The following is a 26,858-nucleotide window of genomic DNA, read 5'->3' as shown; positions in this document are numbered from 1 at the left end:
ATGGGAAATGTAGTTCTGAGAGGTCCACGCGGGTACATGGAAAGCCATCTTGAGGCAGGGAATGCAATTTAAAAGTTAAAAATAGTGCCCAAGATGTAACAACACACACACCTTAGGTGTAGCAACACATGGAAACCTGTAACAATAAAATAAAAAGGTCCTTATAAACGTTCCCTCCAGTTCAAGACAGGCTTGAGGCGTGGAGACTGAACTGTATCACTAACCTAGCAACTAAAACAATCAGAAAAAAAAAAAAAAAAAAAAAAACATTTCACATCTCCTCTGACAAAACCCCAGAACTCCTGACTCTCCCTCTCAGTATCTCTGCAGAAATGCTTTCAAAAATGGTTTTGAGATTGGTGTTGTTTATTAAGAAAAGCTACGCTGGCAGTAGCAGGTGCGACGGCTGCAGCTTTCTTCATTGTATATCGTAATGCAGGGATTATAATACGCTTCCTGTGCCCTGAGCGCATGGCTGAGCACTTTGATTCTCTAGACAGGTTTGTTTAGTTTAAATAAAGGCTTGACTGTATTCATGCAGGTTGTGATAGAAATGTAACCTGGACTCAAGCTCATTGTATTTAACACTTCTAAAATCTGCCCGGAAACAGAACAGCACAGTGAGGTCACCCTGGCCTCGGATTAATATCGCTATTTACATCCATCTCCTTCTGGGAACAGGCTGGTACACTTCCTGTCACAGCACTGTGTATACATTCCACAGCTTTCCCCAAGGAGACCGGGGCACGGTAACCTAGGAGACCACAAATCGAGAGCCGCTATCACTCGAACCGCTGGCAACGGGATACGTAGTCCAACTGTGCAAACTCCAGCCTAATCCTACCCCAACAAAGAATTTATTTACACTTCCAAATAACTCTGAAGGAAGCCTTTTTGTGTGGACTGGAATTGTATCGCCCTAAATATTCCTTCAGGAAGATTACTCTCTTGTTAGTGGCTGAAAATACACTGCCTTCAATCCAGCCAGAGCTTCGAAATAAACGCCAGCAGTTGCCCGTGATTGTAGTGCTGGGACGAACATTTTTTAACATATATTTAAATACAAATTCTCTTCAATTTCAAATTAACAGGAAACCAAAAATATATTTCGTACCATATTCCAGTAAAATAAACCCGATATTACATTACCTAATAAAGAAGGGAGAGAGACACTTCACGTGTAAACCCCCAAGATCAAAATAAACGTTTGTCAACGCTTAATGAAATAAAAAAGCAGGCGCTTAAAATAACCCAGTTGAAAGCTCAAACCGTCACAATGCTTGAGCATCTGTTGATTCTTGCTAAACAGTTTCATCAGCACAGTACACAGCCAGGTGATCTTTGACTCTTACGGCAGCATTTCATTCAATAACGAAATCGCACGAGACCGCGGGAGAGATATGGCTTGCGTGTATAAAAGCAGGCGTTTTCCAGGCCCGTTTCTGTCGTTCTCTGATTGTTCTGAACGAGCGAATTAAAAAAAAAAAAAAAAAAAAAGCAGACACATTGTAGCTTCGCAGAGTTGAAACGTCGACTGTTCTGGAAGAACTCTGGCTCTGGCAAGCTTCTACCCTGAAACGGGTTCCTGTTGAGACCATCAGTGTCTCCGGTCTACCACTACTGTCTGAAACGTTGCAATCTTAAAAGGGCGTCTTAGTTTTAAAAACGGTAAAACTGTTTGGCAACTAAAACCTCCACCACAGTTTAATCCTCGCCTGGTTTTACAGCCTTCCTGTATGTGGTCATATTGTTTGCCAGCGTGGTCAAACGTGTGGATATATCTAGTGCTGTCCTGCCCATCTTGGAAGCCTCAAGACTTCCTGGCTTGACTAGAGATTTAAAGGAGCGTACCTGAGCACTTGTAGAGCTTTCTTGCTTGGGCGATGTCCCCCTTGCTCAGCCTTGTTCTCTGGCCAATGGGAGGTCGGACGCCGTTGATATCATAGCGGGGCAGGATGGTGTCCAGGAAGATGCCTCTAAAATCAGAAGAGAAGAAAGCAAGCAAGCGGTCAACAGGGTGCCGGAGCAGGACAGCTCCTCTTCCACACAACGCAACTGCAAGCCGTTTCTTCTGGAGGGAGACGGGACCATTCCTGCCCGTACACATCACTCTGGACCCGTTCAGGGCAAAACTAGCACCGTGTCAATCATGCAAACAGGCATGTGGGCTTATGCTTGGGTGCATGGTGTTTTCTGAGAGAATTCTGTTCATCCTTTGGGTGCACACAATAACTCAGACACTAGATGTAGATTGCGAGCAAGCTCGATCAGCTGCGGAAAATTGGAGACTCATGGCTTGATCGCATTTAGAGAACAGCCGTTGAGATATCATTCATGATAGCTGATATTAAACTGATGACATACTTTATATGATGGAAGGAGAGAAAGCAGTAACTGGTTTGGTGGTTGTAGAGAATTAAATACTTTCTTTTGTAGGGTCTTGTGCATGTAGTAATGAGAGAGATCATGCATTCAAGCAAACATAGATTTATATTTTAATGGTATCTGGCACTGTGCTACGTTGGGGCAGTCTGTTTATCCTGCACAGCTCATTCAAATGCTCATTCAAAATTCTACACTAAATAACAAAAACCCATGATGGCAAAATAAGAGATAATGTGTTGAAAGAGTCACTCGTTCTACTCTGGATTAGAAGAATAGACTGATGAAGACTTTCAAATCATTCAGAACAACCGTCCTTGTGAGCAGCGCTCATGAATTCCACTCTTTCCATCCTCTTGACAATCTGAAGTTTCTCAATTTAAGAAGGAGGACTTGGTCCCACTATGTTGCCATGGAGATGCACACACTAACTTTGCTGCCAACACCGTGCCTCTGCTGGCCCTCAGCGGACTTCCCATTGGCCGCTGGGCAACAAGAGTAACCAATCAGTGCCAACAGAGACAATGCCACCTTGGCAGTTCTTTATTTGGCTTGACTTGGCTTCCCAAAAACAGAGCTGTGAAGTTCTCCACATATCTAGTGAGAGATATGGATCACGCAGACAGAGAAGCGGAAGGGAAAGCAGCAGACTGAAAAAAAAAAAAAGATTATACAACCTGCCATGCTATGGTTTACAGCCGTGGCCAAAAGCTTTGCATCACCCTATAGAATGCAGACTTTTGAGATACCATTTTGTAGTTTCTTCGATTACATGATGTTAAAAAAAAACAAAAAAGATCACAATTATATTCATATATATATTTCTTATTAAATCAATCCTAAAATTCTAGGTGATGGCCATAACTGTACAGGTCCCTTGTGGTTACAGTAGTACGTAGCACCCTGTCTGGAGTGGTCAGTTACAAGATGATAAATCCCTTAGGGTTTCATTGCTTAAGGTAACAAATAGAAATTGTGTTGGGAAGGCAATTAGCTAACTAGTAACAATCCATTCAAACAGCGAAATGGCTGAATTGACACACAAAGGCAATGTTGTCTAATAAATGGTAAATCTAGTGTTTAATTTGTTTTAATGTTCCCTGTGTTTCAGAGCTCTCGGTGCTAAATCTGAAGCAGCAACTTGGGTTAACTTTTGAGGCAGATGGGTGCAAATTGCTGGAAGTATTCCCCATGCAGACAGACATACTGACGGACACACCTACAAACATGTAAAACTGATTGAAAAAAAGGGAGTAAAAAACACACACACAACTGGCTCACATTTTGCCAGGACCTGGTAACTGGCACGAGCTGGCTTTCTCTGCCCTGAACCCAGCGCCGGTTTCAGCTCCACAATCACAGAGGGGAAGGGAAGGGGGAAGGGAAGGGAGAATGCTTCAGCAGCGTTCACTGCGACATTACCTTGGGGGACAGCGGCACGGTGAAAGGTTCCAATAACATTGCAGTGATAGAACAAGGAGCAGCGTGGAGGAGGAGGAGGCTGGTAAGAGAATTGCAGAGCAAGGCCGCGCGTAAATGAATGCATCACAGCCAAGTACTTAAACACAATCGCAAAAACAAAGCAAGGTATGGGAGCAAAGCACAGTACAGCCCAGGGAAACCATGTGGAAAACCAGAACATCCAGCAGTGTGCAAATGTACTAGAACACCTCCAGATGTGTCACGAAATCCTTTATCTACCTGCCTGCATGAAAACCGCAGGGTGCGAGAATTTCAATTTCCACTCAGTAATCAGTAGAAACAATAAACACTCGTGTGTGAAAATGTTAGACCACTTTGTGCATTAGGCTTCTCAAATAACTTCAAAAAAAATAAAGAGAGTCTCACGCATTTCACCATTGCACGGCTCTGTGTTTCCTTTTCTCTTACTAGTTTAAATGAATTGCATGTGTGGCCCATTAAGTCATGTGAAGGACAGCCTGTTTATACAGACGCGTCTGCTCTATTATTTCATCCAGCCCTTGCAAGTTCAGAGAAATGACATCAATAAATAAGGTGAAAGGCAGCCAGAAAAAAAATATATATACAGAAGAAGAAATTTAAAAAAATAAATAGTAGACAGTGAGTGAGTGAGAGAGTGAGAGGGGATGAGACAGGGCAGGAGGGGACGTCCCATCTCTTGCTTTTCCACACAGCGCTGGATGGGACGATGTCCAGTATTCTAATCTATTGGAAGCTGCCGAGGAGGTTCTGAAGCCAGCATTGAGTCTGAAACCAGATGGCTGTAGAGAGTCCAAGCCAACAAGAGAGCCTGCCATACAAATCAAGCCAGGTCACAGCAACAGAGGTCTCGGCTATCACCCTTCTGAGCTCTGCAGTCTCTGCCGATGGGTCAAAGATTCCCCCTGGCTCCCCGCCTCGCCCAGGGGCAGACCCCCAAATCTCCTGCTCCTGTTGTCCAAAGAGGGACACTTATTTAAACAGAATCCATGCAGGGCTGTCGTCCCGCACTGATAATGGTGAATCCACATGCTCCCCTCTAGATTGAAACACTCTTCTTGCTTTTTATCATGTTTGCAGTTTTGAGTTTCACGACCGGTTTGCCAGACCCCCTCAATTAGCTCTAATCCTGGAATACCTAATGTTACTTTAGGTAAGGAAGTCCAAGGCTAGGGTTAATCAGGATCAGCGAAACCAGCCCTATACATTTCAACATCAGCTAAGTGTTGAACATTTAGAATTTCGAGCTGTTGTCAGAAACACTCGGGTAAAACATACATGTTAGCCTTAGTGTTTCCATAGTAGTAAATGTACAGTGTAAATCAATTCATTTTTTAAAATAATAAAGTAACAGCCATGTAAACTGTTTGTTGCCTACTATAGATATCTGTAGGCTTGATCAGAAAATGTAAATATATGCGATTGAATGAAAATTAACCAAAGTAAAATAATTGGAATAAATTTGCCATTAACATCCAACAAAAGCTACAGCAAAACTACAAGAGGTAGCAACGCAAAGAAGAGATGGCTTCATCTTAAATTAAATGGAAAGTAAGAGCTGGTGCTTTAGAAAAGGTGTGACAGATCGTTTACCGTACTGAGAACATGGATCAGAGGATCAAGCCATGTGCTCGTGGATAACCAAGCAGTACAGCTCTGCGAGGCCCGAGGAGAAGCAAAGCTCCTTCACCTGCCCGAGTAACGATATCTCACAACGACGCACGCCCTGGAGTACTGAGAGAGTACAGAGGCTAGGAGTGAACTTCATTAAAAAAAACAACTAACACAAATATGTCCCGAGACATCACATGTCAGACGCGACTCACAATGAATATTTTTTTGGCAATAGGATTCCGCATTCTTGTGGGTTTTTATGGCGATATTTGTCATTTTGTTTGTTGGATACAGATTTATGACAGGACTCCCTCCACTATGCCCTTCGCAATGGCTTGCATCCCCAGTGAAGGATAAGAAGCACAAGCCTATACACTCCATTGCTCCTGCAGAGGAAATGAGTGGGTTTAATGGATTGGCTAATAGATCACTTTAGATTAATTGTACTTGCTGAGAGACTTATTGTCATTTTCATCACAAATAAAATAAGCAATTGAAATGTTCAACAGTTTGTTTGTTTTTTCAAGTTGAATGAATACCTACTTTTAGAGAATTTTCTGAACTTATCTGCCCGTCCTTATCCTTAATGAAAAAGCTGGCCGAGCAGGAACACAGCTCTGCCATTTGCACGGCCAGGAAAGCTGCACCTGGCCGTTCCTGCGGGACCCGGAACCGCTCCCTGCAGCTGCATGCTTACCTGGAGAAGGTATTCCTGGCGTAATGCATGATGCTGTCGAAATCATAACCCTCCCCGCGCGAGTCCACTTCCTCCGGCTCCATCTTCAAGAAGTTATACTCCTGTCCTAAAAAGACAGCATCACACTGACATCGCGCCTTCCACAGACAAGACCGCCCGCCCCCTTTGTGGGTTACTCTGCTCTCCACATCCCACGGGAATAACGACCCATCATGCTGCACCCTCTAGAAACATTACCGCTTCTGCACTGCCATTGTGCACACGTTCTGTCAAACAAATCACTGCCGCGAGGTGTGTTTCCTTCATGACAGCACACCTCGGCTCTAATGAAGCGGATTAACCTCCCAAGTGAATGCTGGTTACAGTCGATTCTTTAAAATGAAAGCTTATTCTTGAGCTGGATTGAGTGGGTTATTTGATTTTCTAGAGTCCTGTAAAGCTCTCTGGGATGCTATGCATGAAGAGCACTATATAAAAAGCAACCTGCATTGTCTGTCAATAACACAACCTCCCTGCTTGCGCATACGTGCCCCGTACCTGGCTGGATGTTCTCTCGCACGATGCTCACGTGGTCGTCGCGGTCCGGGCGCGTGTGCTCGTGCCAGAAGCCGATCACGTGACCCAGCTCATGCACGACGATCCCGAACTTGTCACAGTTCTTCCCGATAGAGATGGCCTGGGGGCCGCCCCCTCTTCGACCGACGTAGGAACAGCACCTGGAGAACCCGGACAGAAACGACTTCAAAACCGCAGCCGTGCTGCAAGAACATTGCCACTACTCTTCACTCAACCAGAGCTCACTGAGGTCAAAGCATCTTTACAAAACCAGAACCAAATCGGGACCATTTATTTAAAATGGGGGGGAAAACTTCACCTGGAGAGGATGCGTCTGGGGTTTGCTTTTTTGGTTTTGAGCGAAGTAATATACACTTAACACGCCATCATAACACTCAGCAATGCTGCTATATTTACTGTCTATCAGACTAAGAAATTGCTTCAGATTTGATGCAGATATTCAGTGTTTTCCCCACTGCGTTGCTAGTGTCTCCCTGCAGGCGAATACTTTAATAGTATAGTTAGTGGAGCTGGCTTTCACCTCCTGTGTTAAACAACAAAACAATTCTATTAATTCCTTCATTTTAAATCAAGATCACAATGACCCGGGTAAACAAATCTCTATTTTAAGCTCTTTTTAATTGCACGTCCACGGTCACTTCCCCTACATATGGTCGACTGTACGCAGCCAGTGGGATTCGAGAACAGCTTTACAAAATCATTGTGGCGGCTACGATTAACCCATTAAAGTACCAAATAAATTTTGCTTTGGGGAAAAAATAAAAAAAATCACACCTCCAGTTTTATGCATGTAAACTTTTGTGGGTAACAAAATTAGAGTTAGTTATTATAAAAGCCAAAGAGAGCATTTCAAATGACAGGGAGATGCCACTTCAAAATGCTCCAAAAAAAAAAAAAAAAAAAAAAGGCTGTCCTCAAATGAGGTCAGTGGCACTTAAACCTGCACACAGCCCTAGCTAGAATCACTTTCACCTCCAGGGCTCACGATACAAATCTGTTCCTCTACCATTTACTTTTTAAAGCCCTGTGCCAGCTCTGCGGAAAGAGCAACAGAAAAAAAAAAACCACATCCCAAGCCTTTCAGCCGTCCCATTCCGGCTGCCTCACTGCGCTGAGGCCACAGAAGAGAGACACATCAGCCTCCAAGTTACATGAGTTATACCCTCTGAATGGGTGCAATATGCAACTGATTTACAGCAAGATGGTGTGGGCGCTGTAATGCCCATTTCTCCTCACCTTTACTTAAACATCTTGCAGTTAAAATCGTCTTTAAAATTATGCAAGAGATTTTGCATATGCAATTTCGTAAGATGCCTTGTGCATTCAAATATTTCGCAATATTACCTTTTCTCTTATTGGATTAGAAATAAAACCTTGCGATCCTGCATTTCAAATCCCATTTGTTTTTTTCATGCGACTCCTGCTTCCCTACCAGCTTTTCAAACTCACCCACAAGGTCGGTATGTGAAGACAATGTAGCTCTCCTCATCCGTTCTCTCAATGAAAGTCACGCAGGTGTGTTTTTCCCAGTGTCGCATGGCCTGTCTGAAGATGGCTCTCTGATTGCCTGGAGACAGAAGGGATAGGCTCAGGTCAGACGAGACCAGGGCTCCCATACACCCCCTCACTGAACACCATGAAACCGGTTCATCACACAAACAGGTTTCGCCACTGTTGATTCAGGAGCTGACAACGCATCACGATTTAAAACAGGGCAGCGATAGCACTTTCCAAAGTCAATAGTGTATATAGAGACCATGTGACCTTATATGCCGGCTGGCCCTTTCAAGACCATGGGGTGACATCAGCTATCTGTAATAAAAACCTCACCGCTGAAGTTGCCACTGATGACGTAAGGGATGACTCCCTCTGGCCACACCCTTTCTGGGCGGGAGGTCGCTGCCCTCTTCATACGTCCCAAGGCTCTGCTCAGGCTCCGCCTCTCCCGTATGAGGTAGCGTTTGGTTTCATTGGCTCCAGGCCCTGTGAATGACAGAGACAGGTGATGGGGGGGGGGGGGGGGGCACTGAACCCTCCCACCCTTCCCAGGTGCTCTTGAGATCTCAAATCAATTCTGTAGTACTCCATGCGTTATTTCACTGCTAGCATTCGGAGCACTTCTAGGTTTTGCTGCTCCAATATTTAATGATCTCTAAATCTGCTTGGTTTTGAGCCGCTTTGAGTTTTTCTCGGGAAACAGCCTCCCTCATTCCCCTCGAACCAGGTGCTGACATGACCTTTCAATTCTGCCAGATTTTCACAAACCACAGTTGGACCTTTCAAACTCTGGTGACCCCCACCTACTTCATAAAGACAGAGAGTAGGAAGGGGGGTTTAAAAATGTCAGACTGTGGATTGAGGAAGTCTGCTCAGTCCTGCCATCAGGACTCTAAGCCTCAAAGCTCAAACCCGCTACTCTAACCAGAGCACAAATCTGTACTGGTGATCCCCTGCAAATGACAGCTGAGACAGTGGCGAGTCTGGTTCTTTAGGGATATAAAACTACACACAAGTAACAAAGTGATCCTGGTCACATAAACTTTATTCTGACTTTTTTTCGAAAAGTTTTCGGACCGACATCGCTTCTCTTTGAAGCTCAGTTGGGCTTGCCTGCTCAGCCAGGTTGACGTCCCAGATTTCAGTTTATCCAATGTGATTCGATGACACCACAGTGTGGCCACAGTGGTACTGAAGAGAGTACAGTCTGAACTGGGGACAAATGACCTGCAATCCACAGTACATTTGCTCTGTTTTTTTCCTCCAAGAAGTCTCTAGTTTCCCCGCTATTTAAATGCGTGAGTCTTCATGTCCCGTACAGTTAAAACACCTTGATCTGCAGAGTGGCATTCAAACAGTCAGAACAGCAGAGTAGTTGAATGTGTTCGGTCCTGTGTAGGGTAACAGTAGTTTCTCTGCCAATTATTTGCGGGGCAAGAGGACCAGGTTTATTTTTAGTTTTTTTTTAACTGGTTTAGATCATTATAAAACACAGCCGGTTGTGCAACAAGCCTATCTATTCATTGATATTTATTTAGTGAATGGAATTTAATGCTTACACAAGCAAGACACAGCCACTTTCCACATGGCTTGGCAGGGCTGGAATTAACCCAATCCCTGCCAAACTTAAATAATAATAATAATAAATACATTTTTTAAAACACACTATTTACACATGCAGGACTTCCACCCTGTCACACGTGATGCTTAGGCAGGCACCATGCTTAATACATACATGCATAAATACATATATAGAGAGAAGGCCCGTGCCGAGCAACAAGCACAAATGAATATCCGTAACGATTATGGTCAATTCCCCCTCCCAAGGAGGGAGTCATTTTGCTATGTAACAGGGCTCCAATAGGGCAGTGACGACTTTCAATCTAAAGTCTAGAGATAGAGAACCAATCCGACAGGGGAAGGAGGAGGGACCATCAGTGCAGCTGTCTTTGGCGACACGTCCTCCATTATGAGCACACAAAGTGTACACAGCATACCCTGGGGGGGGGCAGGGGGTTGGGGTAAGAGCACCTTTTCTTTTATAAAAAGAATTATACTTTTACAGAGCTTGAAATGTTCACTCGTCTTCCTGAAAGAGTGCTACAGACAACAGCAGAGATGTCGTTTTGGTCAGAATCCCTAATATTTTACTTTTGGTTCGTTAGTTTTATCTCGGTTTTATATACGTTTCTAAAAGAGGATTGCAAGAGCTGCTCAATACAGGATCAAAACAAATACTTGTGCAACACTGTAAAGGAAGGAGGCAAAAACACTTGGCTTGACTTCAACCCGAGTCTCTGACAACATAACTCTGCCGAAGCTCTCCCTTCAGGGTTTTATTGTCTTGTTTTAGCGCTCTGCACACCAAGCCAATACATATAATCCTTAAAAAAAAAAAAAAAAGGTTTTCACATCAAATTGCTTCATCGTGTATGACTCTGCTGCACGACTCACTGGCTGCTGGCTGGCTGCCAAGGAGCCCTGTGCTTCCCATAACCCTCGGCTGTCACAGCCAGCCCTCCGGCAGGCGTTATTGCTGTTTAATTACCCACGGAGGTTCCACTCTCCCACCGCATGGAGCTGGGAGGAGAGCCTGGGGGACCGGGGCTCAAACTCCACTGCGAAGAAGAATAGAACTCAGAGTCCAACATTACTGTTCTATAACTAGGGTTTAAAAAGACACACACACACACACACACACACACACACACACACACAGAAATTCCAGATTGATGCTTAACTAACACACAGGACTCCCAGCAGCTTCAAAACTAATCATCGCTTTGGTTTCATAAACTAATCTTGGACTCCCTTATCTTACACAATGTGGGGATCTGTGAAACCAGTCCTACACCGTACATGAAATAACTTTTTAGACTGGTTTCATAGTTAAGAAAAAATAGACTTGGCTAACTGTAAAAAATAATAAAATTGGGAAACGAGGTGATTTTACTTTGATGGAATTTGTGGGACACCCCCCATCCCATCATTGGATCTCCAGCAAGAACCAACATGAAAACCAGTGCTCCCCTGACTACCTGGTGAGCCACGCAGTGAATAAATGAAAATAACTTCAAGACAAGCTGATATGATCCAGCGGAGAATCAAATTAGTCCACACCACAAAACAACCACAGAATTCAAAAGAATTAGCAGCAATGACCAGATAAAGCAGCCCCAGTCCGACACAACCAGCAGAGCACTGGTCCTGGAGCAGGAAGAGAGTGGCTGCACTGTATACTCCATCAGGGCTCAAACCATGAGCGACAGCAACTCAACGGGCTGACGCAACCAAGCACTGCAGATTCGTTAACCGATGGCTCTTCAAATGGGTTAACAGGGGTCTTCCGAGGGGCGGCACCACATACCACCGCAGGCGGCATATTTCAAGACTGCGCCGAACTCATCTCCGAGTTCCCTTGGCATCACACTCACCGCTGGAGTTGTGTACCCTGGCGCGTTGCGAGAGATCTGCAATCCTCTCCACGCGGAACATTCTCAGATCCTCCTCGTCGAGGGCAATGTCCCCCAGAAAGGCAGCTGGAATTGAAAAAACACAAAAAAGCACATCAGCGAGTGAAACGGATCCAGAAGATGCACCTGCACCCCTGGACTGCTTACATCAAACTGCTTTTTTTTTTTTTTTTTTTTTTTTTTTTTTTTTAAATAAAAAGTTCTTAAGCTTAGAATTATGACTTGCATTTTGTTTGCAATGGGCTTAATGGATGGCACCTCAGTTCTAATGCAAGAGAGACACACATGAATGCGAATATTCTTGAATATGAAACTAGATGGAACCAATGATGTCATTGATATGCTATGTGGTCCGATGGCACCCCTCATTAAAATGAACAGAGACAAGCAGTCCTTTTATCTTTTCTCAGACCTTGTTTATGGATTCCTTTGGACCAATTTGATACAGATATTTATAAATTCTGTCATATCAAGGACCACAAGCACGGTCATTTGTTTTTTGCCACTGAATATATTTCAAGCTGCGGTTGTCCAAATATTTGAATATTTGTAACTGACTGCGCTGCGCGACAGGTTTATGACTCCTAACCCAAACAAAGACAGAAAGCTGTCTGGCCGAGAGAAGCCGTCAGCAGACAGTGGACTGCTGCTAGCTTCTGTCTGAAGACTAAGGGCTGTAATAAAAGTGTAGCAGGGCGGGGGGGCACACAAGGCATTCTAAACAACGAGACCCCCCCCCCCCCCCCCCCCCCCCCCATTAAACTATCAAGTCTGGAAAGAGAACTACTGCAAAGCAAAACGGAGGGTGAGGACAAAGCACCTCTGTGCACGATTCCATACATTCTGTCATCGCACACAGACAGGGCTTTTGCATCCCCCATAGAACAAATCAATATTGCTTCATAAAGTCGAATGAAACCCGCTGAACAATGTCACGTTAGCATATTGAATTACACTCCGCTTTGGAGGCTACCCACACGCACACACACACACACACAAGTTCTACATGTGCATCATGAAGTCACAACCAGGACGAATACTAACCCTGTTCTCCTTACCGCTGTCGGCAAAACCGATGTTACGTTCCGTTTTTTTCCTGCCGTTTGACAGAAAATACCAAAAACCGGAAAACGTGTATTGAAATGGTCTGACTTTGTAACAAGTGCATGGTTTATGCTTATTTGATGATATAGTACATGCATGTATCAATGCAGTTTATAAAAGTATTACTTAATTTGCTAGAGCAATAGGAGAGGAGTGCGGTTTGCAAATTATCTTAAATAAACTTCATTCTCACAGCGTTTGCACCGCATCTTCCCAGAATTACGGTACCCCTCTGCTGCTTTTTCACATCCCTACCCTGTTCCTGATACCTTCTCCCCTTGCGAGGAGGAGGTTAATCCAGGTCAGTGATCAGTACTCTGCGGTCGCTAGTCCCTCCGCTCAATGGCACAGAACAATACCGAAAAGAAGAAAAATGCCATTCTTTGACGAACAATTTCACTAGAAGTTTTCCTCTATTCAATTGTGAAATTAGTTTTGCGCGGCATTCTTAGATCACAAGGCAATTTCAAATGGGTCATTTGTGAAACTGAATGAGCTTGAAAAAACCTTTTAAAAAACGCTTCTTCACCGTTAAAAGTGTTTGTCCATTGACCGCTGACCCCTGGGTTTCTGTACTGTGGCTTGCTTGCTGTTCATCTTGCACACAAGTTTAACACAAATATTTTTGAGGAAATGGATAAGAAAAAGTCTCCTCAGTGTGGTACAAACAGGAAACAGAATGGGTCTTCACAGGCAACTCAAAAAATAAGCAATCCTTGAGTAGAAACATAAATGACTTGGGACTACCACCTCTGTGTTTCCCATCAAACTCCTGGCTCCTAATCACAGAAGATGATTCTCTCTTCTGCACTTTCATTGACTGTAGAGGTCTCCACTGGCCAGTTATAAAAGGAACATGTGTTAAAATTGTGATTTTAAAATTTTTACTAGGCTCTGTTAAAAGACAAATTTGTTTGCCAGACATGCTTTCGAAGAGTGTTGTCCCCTTCAACTGCTTCTTTTCTGTTATTCGCCCATAAGCTGCTTCCCCTATTTGACCCACATGCTTTCTGCCAGGCTTTGACCCAGAAGAACCATGTCTGTGATCCGGGAAGTGCAACACAGTACCCGAGAATGAAGCAAAGAAACCAAGAACTTTCTTTAACCTGAAATACCAATTATGTTTTAAAAATGAAAAGATATGTGTTTCTTTCAAAACTGCACACTTGAGCCCTCAGTATTTATAGCGAATGGAACTGCAAACAGGCAAGATTAATGTTTGTTTGGGTTTTTTTCTAGTCACTTTAAATAGCAGACTGTATGAAAGTAGTTCTGAATCCCAGGAGAGAGAGAGAGAGAGGGCAGCGTGAGTTTTAAACCATGGATGAACATAGCCCTCAAGCTGGGAGGTTTGCGCACTTGCTCTGAACCTTGTTGAGTCATCGCCTTGTTAGTTTACACCACACACCTAATTAGAGAGAAAGCAGGCGAGGCAAGTGGCCAGTGCTTTAATGCAGCTGCAGAGTATTTCTGTCTGTCAGCATGCCATTTTACAACACCAAGCAATCACGCTGTTCTGAGGTCTGCCAGAACTACTGTGCATGAACGGTTTGAGGAGCGCGAGCTCCCAATCTCAGTCTGACTGAGCATGCGTGGGATGAACTTGGAAAACACATTCCTCTACCAAAATCTTTTGTGTGAAATATGAATGGCTCAACTGATCTCTCGAGACCACTTCTAGCCCCTTGTGGATTGGTGTCGGGTTTGACCAGATCAGACTTGACGTTAGCTGGCTTTGATATTTTTATTTCACACATCATAGGGAAGCGACTTTTTTCTCTTTACACTAGAACGTTCGGCAAGATCATTTTACTTCCGATCACGCTCCAATTAAAATGGCACACTGTGAGAACAGAAAAGCTGTTACACGAGGCAGCATAAACAGGACACAGCGTGCCCCTTCTAAGAGATCCTTATTGAGAAATGCATTGCACACCGACTCCTTCAAAATGTAAAAAAAGAGGCTTGGCAATGAAAACATAAGTGATACAGACAACACAGGACCCAGCAACTCAGAAACGCTGAACGCTAACACTACGAGGTGATTGAGATGAATAAAAAACAGTTTGCACTCCCCAAGGAACGAAATTGGGGAGCGTGCTTTTGCTCACAGAAAGCTAGGGCGTCGCTATCCAGTCATTTCTGAGGCAGGGTCTGGATTCCAGGTTATGACTCCTCTCTGAACCAGTGGCTGTTTGCTCTCCCCCAGCTGGCTCCACATTCCCTCGCTGGCCCTGTATAATCTCACAGGACTCTGCCGACGATATTTCTGTTTAACTAACCAACACAGAGCTCTTCTGAAGAACAGCTCTCCCATTGCGTCTTGGATCATGTTTGCAGTGAATGCGATCCAACACTGGCTCCAAAAAAACGATTGGGTTTTGGAAAGTATATTCAAGCTAAAAAGATCCAAGATGTCATGCCAATGATGGGCAAGAAGCACCAGAGACTGGCCGAGAGCGAGAGGTGATATTTTTGATGACACGCGTAACAGGAAAAGCTTTTTACACCTGCCTCAATGTTACCACACAACACACCCGTTACAAATTCTCTTCTCTGTCGGTGAGCTGAGATTAAAAGCTCTATAAATCACAAAAGGCAGACGAGCCTGGAAAATGACAATTAAACAAACTTGCCTTTTTTTTTTTAACTTTGTTTTGTCTTTCACATCTCTGCCTTAGTAGCAGTACAGTATTTCGTGTTAGATTTTGAGAAGTCACATTTTTCATTTTCAGTTTTTCGTGAATTGTCTGGAAAACTACAAAGCAGTCAAAATGTTACAAGATTATTCAGCAGCATTCATTCGACTTTGTGAAGCAAAATCAGATTATTCTGCAGAGTGATGCACCACTCATTTGAACCCCTGTCTATAGAGTGGAGACCAGGAGGAGGGGAGGTGGAAAGCCTGTCCAGTGTGTAGCGAATGGGGCTGGATGTAGAGGAAGCCAGTCCGGGGAGACACGTACTTCCTCAAGCAGATCATTGCCACTATTGCCTGAACGCTTCACAAACCTCTGAGAACACAGCCTCCATCTTCACTCTGCTTACTTGCAGTCTCTTCCTAAAAACACACAGGCTGCTCCAGACATCTAATTGGTCTCTGGGGCTGTCTGTGGTGGGAGCAGACCAGCGAGAATCCAACTCCACTCTCCAGACCCCAGTAACTCTGATGAGAAATGAGATGAGAAATCTACAGCTACACTCTCTCCCTATAGAATGAACTCATCCTGCTTCATAAAGTCGAATGAAACCTGGTCGGATAATGTGGCGTTAACATATTGAATTACACACCGCTCCACATACTTAACGAAAAATGGACAGATTGAAAAATGTGACATTTTGAAATCTAACATGAAATACTGTACTACTATTATGGCTGAAGCAGACTTTTTTTTTTTTTTTTGTGATAGGCAGACTTTTAACAAAACAATCCTTCCCCTTGTAATGGATTGGAATCAAACCCTGGCAGTCAATGTACTGCCGAGCGCCCTTACAGCGACCTCCTTTGAGTCAAGAACTTACTCTCCGAGACAAAGAAAGGTTTTACAAACCCTCAGCAACAGAGCGATTCTAAGAAGCTGCACCGCTCAGCAGGACTCTGTTTGTGGAGGAGTTGTTGGACTGCATTGTACTTGCATGATGTTGCAACGGGTCAAAGTGACACACAGTCCAGCTAATCAGCAAGACAACTTCATTAATCCGTTACCCCACCCAAGTGAGCAACGCTCCAGTGCCGAGTCTCAATACAGCTGTTGGTTTTTGGGTTTTGAAATCTGTGAAAGACACGAATGTGGAGGTTTTATTTTTGGCAATGTAGTAACGTCAGGAGGACCACGGAGCTAACGAAAATATTCCGGTACATTTTAATTTAAAATTATTTCCTTCATGTACCTGCAAGGAGCGATCAATACATTTCTTGACCAACGACTTCAAATAAACTGCCATTAAAAATCTAATTCAACTTTGCTTTCGGATCCAAAAAAATAACAAAAAATAACAAATTTCAAATAGAGTTCGAAGAGTTTAGCAATGTGACCATCGACTGTACTCAAGAGAACAACTAAGCAAAGAACAGATCTGAGAGCAGCTAATTCAATACAGTCTAGTATAGAGAACTCAGTGCTGTACTGGGGATCTGAGAGCAGCTAATTCAATACAGTCTAGTATAGAGAACTCAGTGCTGTACTGGGGATCTGAGAGCCAGCTGATTCAATACAGTCTAGTATAGAGAACTCAGCGCTGTACTGGGGATCTGAGAGCAGCTAATTCAATACAGTCTAGTATAGAGAACTCAATGCTGTACTGGGGATCTGAGAGCAGCTAATTCAATACAGTCTAGTATAGAGAACTCAGTGCTGTACTGGGGATCTGAGAGTGACATCTGAAATAATTTGTTTAACAGGTCATTTAATGGGTTTTATTAATATGGTACAAATTACACCTTTGCTTTCCCAGTGAATTCAAAATCAAAAGAAAAGATTTGAAAGAACACTCCATTGCTTCTGTAGTGTTGATTTGTTGGGCGCAAGAAAGCAAAACAGCTGTAACTGAAAACCTTGGAAAATTGTCAAAATAGGCACACTATTGATAGTCAATTTAACAGTTGACTAATACAGCCCACATGCAATTGATTTAAAATAGAAAAAAGGAGAAGAATAGAGCCACGCACAGTAAAATGCAGAAGTTGTTTCAAGAAGATTGAAGCACAAAGCTGTCTGACATCTTCACACACGAGTGTGTTTCTATATCCCTGATTACTGAGCGGAAATTGAAATTCTCACACCGAGAGGTGTTCATGCAGGGAGGAACATAAAGGATACTAAATGACACATCTTGAGGTGTTGTAATACATGTGCACACACGGAATTGTTTCTGCAGGATAACAGCACAGCCCTGCCAAGGACTGCATCCACTGCAAGTTAAAACACTCATCTGTGCATGCCACTGCACATAACGAGCACAATGCAACATAAAGGACTCAATTAAAACTGAATTCCAAAGAGCCGATCCAGGAGATTCACCGGAACCATCAGCATGCTTCCCTGAACTCCAAGTTTGAGAAGATGAGATATCATTAGACAGCTGAGTCACACAAATAAAAAATAAAAAAAATGACACTAACATTCTTATTGTTTGCAACGAGGGGCACGAAACAGGGTTTAAAATTTACTGACAGGTTGGATCTGCTCATCCAAATTGTCAGTTTCCTCCTTGTGATGCTTGAGTCGCTCTCAAATGTATTGCAAGAAAAAATCTTTGGAACAAATAGCTCAATTCCTTGTGCACTTTAATATTACCCTAGATTTCCCCTAATGTCCAGTCCAGTACCGGCAGTAGTCTCCCTCCGTCATTTATTCTTAAATAACGTGACTCCCAAACCAGTCATTAAATAGTTACTCTTAACTTCTTAAACCAAGGCAAGCCTAGGGACAACCCACTCCCAATCCGAAACATGCCCCGTGATCAGCTGCGACCGTGCCCCCCCCTCGCTCCCTGCCTGGCTGGTTCACACCCTGGCTCTCTGCCTCGACACCTCACCAGTGGAATTCTCTGCTGGCAGGGAGTGAATGATCTCCAGTGTGCAGGGCGCCGAGCCAGGGAGCAGCCAGGAGTTCATTGCATTAGGAAAACCTGGGAAGGACGACACTACAACAGGCCCGGTGGGTGCAGGGCACAGTGTCTCCCTTCACACTTCCATCGCAACCGGAAATTCTCTCCCCACTCTTCTCAGGTCCAGGAAAGCTACCCATTTGCTCGTGGCAGCAATAGCATCCTGGAGCAAAGATGGGAAGAGTTTAGACCAGAATGGAGTGTTCTGATCAGTGCTTATTATTAAGATAATGCTAGCGCTGCAGAGCTGAGAGTGCAGCGGGTAGACTAGTGGTCATTATTATTAAGGTGCTGGTAATGACAGTGCTGAGAGTGCAGTGTGTAGACTAGCGCTCATTATTATTAAGGTGCTGGTAATGACAGTGCTGAGAGTGCAGCGTGTAGACTAGCGCTCATTATTATTAAGGGGCTGGTAATGACAGAGCTGAGAGTGGAGTGTTTTAGACTAGCACTCATTATTATTAAGGTGCTAGTAATGCCAGCACTGGAGAACAGAGTATGGAGTGTTTTCTTACTCTAGGCACTAATTTATATCGAAGCTGTGTGATGCATCCCTGTCTTCCAGTTACCCTCTTCCCAGAATTTTGTAATCTTTAGAACACAAGGTCAGCAACACTGACACAATGTGATCTGACCTCTACTGTTGCACCCGACCTCGTCAGGATAAGCAGACAGTACTGTGCACAGTGTACAGTACATGAGAACACTTTTTTTGGAGCAAACAGTGTTTGCTTCGCACTATAAACGACCCCGATACGAAATCAGCGGACAGCTGTGCGGACGCCAAACTTGTGTGCAAAAGCTTTGGGATGTGCAAAGAAAGTTCAATCCATTCTGCCCGTCAATACAGGTTGTGATTTCTACAGGACCTCAAAGAGCAATTCTGAAGCACAGTCACGTAGCCCTGCAGTACGGCAGCTGCTTTAAAAGTCACTGTAGCTGACAAAACAATTCCATTCATCTCTTTGCAATTCCATGTGCAGTTTTGAAAGAATCAAATGGTACAGCAAACATGCATTTTAATTTTAAAAACAGGATCTCTGCTACCCTTCTAGGTTAAAGAAAGTGCTCAGTTGCCAAGCCTTAACCTCAGGGAATCTGTTACCCTCGCGCTTCCTGGGTGATTTCATCGCAACTGTGTCTTCTGGATAAAAGTCAGCCAATAGGGGGAGCTGCTAGCTGGTTAATGACAGAAATGAAGACAGTTAAGAAGTGTTAGCAAACGGTGCTGCCAACAGGCAAAACCACCAACACGTAACCCACACTGGTTTGCTCACATTCATGGATTTATGATATCAACAACATGTGTGTTGAGTCTTGCAACTGAAGACTGATATTGTGGGCTCAGAAAAATAAAGATAAAAAGTGATAAAAAAAAAAATCAAACATTAGCAAATGTAATATGAATGCCACAAGGACGGGCCATCGTCATAAACTCCCCGGTGATGAGTCTCTTGCTGTGGGCTTGTACGCCCACTAAAAGCATGTCTAGAAATGTGTGGCCATTAAAATGTGCTGGAATGTGAAAACGTGTTAATTGACGCAGCCTTGCTTAAAATTTGAAAAGCCATTGTGCCACGTGATTTAGATGGACTGAGGAAGATTGTTCAGTCTTGTACCTCGTTTCCAAGCACCCCACAACCCGGGCTGAGCCCCTGCTGCCCCTCATTCTGCGGTTCCATGTTCATTTAGCCGACCCGCGTTGGCTGCCAATCCCAGCTGCCCCACTGTGTACTATAGATGACTTTTTGTACAAACTATTCTTGCGTCTGGATCCCAAAAGTACATCCTGGCCAACAAACTACATGTACGCAGAACCAGTGCAACTCTGGCCAAAAGTTTAGCATCGCCCGATAGCATTAACTCATTTTGCTTCCTAAAGTCGAATGAAACCTGCCAAACAACGTTAACATATTGAATTACACACCGCTTTGCAGTTTTCCCCCCACATACTTACTGAAAAACTGACAAATTTCTGAATCACAATCTAACATGAAATACTGCACTGCTGTTATGGCTTCCGGTAGACTTTTTGCGATATTGTTTTGTAATTTCTTCGATTACATGATGTTAAATAAAATATAAAAATTTTGTTCACAGCATCGGCACTGGAACTATTTTTAAAGTGGGGGTGCTGAAAGCCATTGAACAAAACTGTAACCCCTGTATATGATGGAAGCCATACAAAGCCCCCTGCACCCCTAGTTCCAGCGCCGTTGGTTCATATAGATGGTTTTTTTTTTTTTTTTTTTGTTTAATTAATTGTCTCAATCCTAAAATTCTAGGTGATGCAAAACTTTTGGCCAGAGCTGTAAATTGCACAGAAAGGGGGGGGGGGGGGGGGGGGGGGGGTTAAAAAGACTTTCTGTCTCTTATGATTTAAACACAAAGCAGCATGGAAGACATCTGCACAGCAGATGAAAAGCAAAAGCTTTGTTTTTAGAAATCTGCCCCACGTACGGCCTTGTGCGAAATCGCTCTTTGATCACGTCTTGGAGAAACCGGAAAACATTGACGTGCGGCATACCTACACTGTAGAAGTGAGCATTGGGCTAATTAAACTAATTAACGACAAATGAACAAGTCTGCCAGTAAAGCACATCCCCCGTGCACGGCTGGAAATTCTAAATTAAAGGAGGGTGAAAACGTTGCTGGCAAATGAGGTATCATGCCAGTGTACATTGAAATGACTCATTTACAGTGTGTGGAATAACGTCTGGCATTCTCAAGATGTGCAAATAAATGGCCAGCTTAATGCAAACTGGATATGATATTTGAGACCTAGATGCCTCTAGGTAAGAAAACGTGTCACTGGTATCGTCTATTAAAATAACTGGCTAAGATGCACTTGATACAAGAGCCAATCATCATGTGAATCTAGACTCGCCAGCCATGCCGAGATTCATGATCTAGAAGCATGTTCCGAATCACAGGACACGACCGAAGAGAACTAGTATCTCCACATATCAATAATGTTCTCCGGGAGCAGGATTCATTTGTGCTGTCAGATTTACCAGATCTCCATCTGCAGATTACTGTTAATGCCCTGAGATCTGTATACAGCTATGGCCAAACGTTTTGCATGCCCTAAAATTTTAGGATTGAGACATACTGGAAAATGTATTAAAAAAATAATAATAAAAAAAAAAAAAACTACATGAACATAATTTTAGATCTTTTATTTAACATCATGTAATCAAAAGAAACTAGAAATGATTTTGCAAAAGTCTACTGGAAGCCATAACAGTAATACAGCATTTCACGTTAGATTGCTGAAATGCCACATTTTTCAATTGTCTGTTTTTTGTTAAGCATGTGGAAAACTGCAAGGCGGTGTGTAATTCAATACATGAGCATCATTCAGCAGCTTTCATTCGACTTTACGAAGCAAAATTATTTGTTTCCCTTTGGCCATGGCTGTAGATTACCACGACAAAAAAAAAAAGCTTGGGACCAAGCTGCACACAGTGACAAGCCAGCACCTTCCACACACTTTGTTTTTTTTATTTATTTATTTATTTATTTATTTTATAGTACCAGCTTTCATGTTTCAAAATTAATATAATTTGCTATAATGTGTGTTTCTTTCAAAACTGCACATTTCAGGCCTCTATATGAACAGGTGTGCAAGGTTAGCTACAACTATTTGAAGGTTAATGTAATGACAGTTTAAAAGAGCCGAGAATCATTATTAATATCATTATGATTATTTATTTCTTAGCAGATGCCCTTATCTAACAACTTACAACTGTTACAAAATATCACAGTACAAAGTTATCACATTACAAACTATCACAGTGTAAAGCATCACATTTCAGAGTATCACACTACAGATAAGAGCAGTTATAAATGCAGTGTTTAGACTAGCGCTTATCATTATTAAGGTGCTGGTAATGCCAGCGCTGCAGAGCTGAGAGTGCAGTGTGTAGACTAGCGCTCATTATTATTAAGGTGCTGGTAATGACAGTGCTGAGAGTGCAGTGTGTAGACTAGCGCTCATTATTATTAAGGTGCTGGTAATGACAGTGCTGAGAGTGCAGTGTGTAGACTAGCGCTCATTATTATTAAGGTGCTGGTAATGACAGTGCTGAGAGTGAGAGTGTGTAGACTAGCGCTCATTATTATTAAGGTGCTGGTAATGACAGTGCTGAGAGTGCAGTGTGTAGACTAGCGCTCATTATTATTAAGGTGCTGGTAATGACAGTGCTGAGAGTGCAGTGTGTAGACTAGCGCTCATTGTTATTAAGGTGCTGGTAATGACAGTGCTGAGAGTGCAGTGTGTAGACTAGCGCTCATTATTATTAAGGTGCTGGTAATGACAGTGCTGAGAGTGCAGTGTGTAGACTAGCGCTCATTATTATTAAGGTGCTGGTAATGACAGTGCTGAGAGTGCAGTGTGTAGACTAGCGCTCATTATTATTAAGGTGCTGGTAATGACAGTGCTGAGAGTGCAGTGTGTAGACTAGCGCTCATTATTATTAAGGTGCTGGTAATGACAGAGCTGAGAGTGCAGTGTGTAGACTAGCGCTCATTATTATTAAGGTGCTGGTAATGACAGAGCTGAGAGTGCAGTGTGTAGACTAGCACTCACTATTACTAAGGTGCTGGTAATGACAGTGCTGAGAGTGTTAAAGCACTCTCTATGTTTTTCTAATACTCTATATATTTTGTTTTAATGCTTCCTCTCTCCACCACACTCTTGTGATCCCGATAGATCACCTTCATTTTGTCTGGTGAACAAAGTGTTCTTGGACTTAAGCAAGACGAGCGATTTAAAATCGGTGCTCAGTGCAAAGGTTACCAGACAGGCTGTCCATTAGCCTCCTCGGGGCAGGCTGTGTTTCTGATTTGGTCACAAGCCTCCTCCACACCACATCCCAAAGAGCCTGCTGACCTCCAGCCTCCTCCCACTGCCAGTCCCCAAGAGTGCCACACCGGGAACAGACTTGTAACAATGGAGGCATCGATGAATCATGACGTTTTCTGCACACAACACAGGGTCATCCCACACCAATATCATGGGATGCTCTCCACCTCGCTATCTCAGGTCCCTTTGATAATCGCACATGGGAGCACCTGCAAAGGTTTTAGGAAGAACCCCCAAATATCAGCTCTCTGAAGTAACGGGCGGGGGGGGGGGGGGGGGGGGTGACTGATGAATATGACCACTGAAGAGGGGACCACGGACCAGGAGGTAAACATAGAAAGAAAAAGCACATCGACGGCAATGCAAAATGTCACATTGTAAACTTGCAAGAACGCCTGACCCACTGGGTTTGTCATCTTCTCTGTGGTCTCTCGACGTTATCCCACAAACAGGCAGACCACAATGCTGCTTGGACTGGTACAGCATTAATAGAGGAGAAACTGATACATTATGTAACATTTAATCTCCGCCTCTATGGAATTTGATACCAGCAATGCGACATTGTAACAACGTTTAAAAATATTATTAATAACGTTACCACTGGGGTTGTAATCCACTGGTGCAGTGGCATCCGAGAGAATTCAGTTACTAGACACTGAATAGGCAAACAGTTACAATATATCCAGGAAACAAAACGCAGTTCTGAGCTGCTGTTCCTGTTGGACTTTTTTTTTTTTCTAAAGCACTCTTTCAATCTCCTCCTGTGCTTAGTGTACAGTTTATTAAACACAGTTCACAAGACCCCCGGAAGAGAAGGGCATGTGTTAAACATCAAACTAGTGTAACTGCGCGCACAGAAACGGTTACAGAGCCGCAGGGATATATGATCCAAATCACATCCTCAGAATAGAGAGGCATTCTCCATTGTTGAGATGCATTTGTGTAACTATACCACTAAAAAAAAAAACAACTTGAGATGTGAAATAAACTTTGCCGGGAGAGTGGGATTAATTTAATTATCCACTGCACTTTAATTAAGCCCTGAAATACTCGAGTTACACACACTGACAACTACCTCAAGTATTCACAACAAAACAACCTGAAGAGTCTGCTTCACTACAACACTTCACTGTGTGCTGTTTTGACAGCTGCAAGTCGCACCCCCCCCCCCCCCCCCCCCCCCCCCCCCCCCCCCCCCCCCATTCCGGCCGACTTTCTTTTCTTTTTTTTGAATTAATAAGAAAAAAAGTAATTATTATTTTTTTTATCTTATATATTAGCTCTGAATATACAGTGTGAAATTTTATATCGACAACTTTAAAAATATATATAAATATATATATATAAAAAATATATATATATATATATAATATATATATATATATCTATGGTATATATATTTATATATATATATTATATATATATATATCTATATATATAGATGTGTCGATACCACATCTGTCCTAGCAGATCTGAAGTTTTTCATTCTAAAATTTCACATAGTGTTTATCTTTTTGTGTGTGTTCGGGATTTTTTTTTTTTTTTCAGTCTGATGCCAGCCAGGCAGTAAAGACCTCTCTGTCATATTCGACTGCAGTCACGGCTCTGTACATCCTGGGTGTTTTGTTTTTCTTCTTCAAAATAACTTATACCCGAAGTGTGCTTGTTTTTCTCACTCACCAGCTTTGCAAGGATCCTTGTAATTGATCTCCTCCGAACTGTCTTCGATTTCCACTTCATAGCCGAGTTCCACCGAGTCCAAATCCGGACCCAACGCCACCACGACCGGGAGACTTAAAAGCAGAAGCAGGCTTCTCGTCATCACGTCCATGGTTTAGCGCCGGGGAAGGCTTGGGACAGAGGAGAAATGGAGAGGAAAGGAGAAGAGGACGAATGCGAGGGAGAGAAAAATGGGAGGTGTTTTTTTTTTTTTGTTTGAGGGGGGGAAATGAGATTCCTCCGGAGGGCGGGTTTAGTGTAAGAGCTCTGCCCCTCCATGGTGCCTAATCCCGGGACACCGATTTGCTTACATCCCAGGAGCAAGGCCAGGAGAGTCAGACCTTTGGAATCGGAGACCATCGCTTGCTTGCTTGCTTGCTTGCATACACACACACACAAACACAATAAAATACCGCTTTTATTTTCACATCAAAAGAAACAAATATAACGCGTTTGTATATTGAAGGAGTCGTCTGCTGCAGCTGAGAATTTATCGCTTCATTAATTACATCCATTAAGTTAATTATTACGAGGCGCGGTTGTATTCTATGCTGTTTCCAATGGAGACGTACAGAAGTGCACTCACATTACAGATTTTTTTTTTTTTTTTTTTTTTTTTTTTTTTAGTTTTAAAACTTTACAATAGTCTTAAGTAAGATGCCAAATAGTTTTACTGTCAGGAAACTTTTTTGTTTTTTTTTTCTAGTCAAGCAGCTGTGCAAGCTGACCGAGACTCAGAGAGCGGGCTGTCACGGATTTCTGCCACCTCAGCGCTTTTTTGCAGAGATCCTCTCCTTTATTCAAAGCTGGATTTATTAGCCGCTACAGCAAAGCATACAGCAGTTCTGCGCGGTTTGGTAAACGGCAACCGCCTGTCCGTGTAAATCATATGTTGCTGCAAAAGGACAAATGCACATAATGTAACAACAACCAGTAAACTCAGCCATTTCCCGGCTAGTTTGACTCCAATCGTCCGCGACAATTAACTCATCAACACCTTTCAAACAGCTGACTGGACGCGGCGGGGCTTCTTCTTCTTCTTCTTCTTCTTCTTCTTCTTCTTCTTCTTCTTCTTCTTCTTGCAACACACAATACTCTTTTCAATGTGAACTTTGGTGACGTCGTTATTTTTATTTTTTTTATACATGAATGAAGTGCAGTCGCAGCTGCGTGGCAAAAGAGGTTACCGGGGCAACATAATCCTAGCCGGGACTTTCTACGGTCCTTCTGGTAAATTCCCTGTGGGACTGAATTTAGTTTTTATGTATAGTTTTATATTTATTTCACCTGTACGAAATGCTTTTGTGGCCTTCGTGGGAGAGAGTGTTTTTTGCCGAGGGTCCTGATTCCGGTCGCTGCATGTCACAAAAAAGACAAACGCCAACGAAGGCAGCTGCGTAGGGTGAAGTGATGTTTGAGGGTTGTAATTAAGAAAGAGCGCTCTCTTATCAGTGGAAACGAGATAGGCAAACGCGGTTAAAAATTTGGGTGACACGCTGAGGTATCGCATATGCTGCTCGGAGAATGATTCAGGGGATTTTAAAACAAGGGAAATATTTCAACCTCTGACCCATATATAATAAGATTTCCTCAGGAACCGCAGATCTTGCAGCTTGTAAACTGGCAAGACAAGGACCCTAATCTGTTCCAAATGACAGGTTCATGAACAGGTCGATGGAGGGGAAAAAAACAGGAAACAGCCTGAGAACATGATAACACAGTGCTGATACACCAGAGCACACAGCCTAGCACGCAGCCCAAAGACACAGTGCTGAGACACCAGAGCACACAGCCCAGCACGCAGCCCAGAGACACAGCGATGAGCCACCAGAGCACACAGCCTAGCATGCAGCCCAAA

The 26,858-nt window shown here is 43.3% G+C and overlaps 1 protein-coding gene across 2 annotated transcripts in view; it reads right to left on the bottom strand.

Moving 5' to 3' along the window:
- LOC121303148 (bone morphogenetic protein 1-like) overlaps nucleotides 1–26,858 on the bottom strand; it is a 35,909-nt gene extending 9,051 nt beyond the window's left edge. The window contains exons 1-7 of one of the 2 annotated variants that reach the window (XM_041233644.1): nucleotides 24,962–26,858; nucleotides 11,662–11,766; nucleotides 8,561–8,713; nucleotides 8,180–8,297; nucleotides 6,692–6,870; nucleotides 6,155–6,260; nucleotides 1,852–1,976 (exon numbers count right to left, since the gene is read on the bottom strand). In XM_041233644.1, coding sequence (XP_041089578.1) covers nucleotides 1,852–1,976; nucleotides 6,155–6,260; nucleotides 6,692–6,870; nucleotides 8,180–8,297; nucleotides 8,561–8,713; nucleotides 11,662–11,766; nucleotides 24,962–25,112 — 937 coding nt within the window. In that variant the 5' untranslated portion in view covers nucleotides 25,113–26,858. The remainder of the gene's footprint in view (nucleotides 1–1,851; nucleotides 1,977–6,154; nucleotides 6,261–6,691; nucleotides 6,871–8,179; nucleotides 8,298–8,560; nucleotides 8,714–11,661; nucleotides 11,767–24,961) is intronic. The other variant, XM_041233643.1, reaches the window with a different exon arrangement.

The sequence above is a fragment of the Polyodon spathula genome, chromosome 31 (assembly GCF_017654505.1).
Source record: "Polyodon spathula isolate WHYD16114869_AA chromosome 31, ASM1765450v1, whole genome shotgun sequence".
Classification (NCBI taxonomy): domain Eukaryota; kingdom Metazoa; phylum Chordata; class Actinopteri; order Acipenseriformes; family Polyodontidae; genus Polyodon; species Polyodon spathula.
The sequence above is the reverse complement of the archived record's forward strand: the minus strand, read 5'-3'. Positions and strand labels throughout refer to the sequence as shown.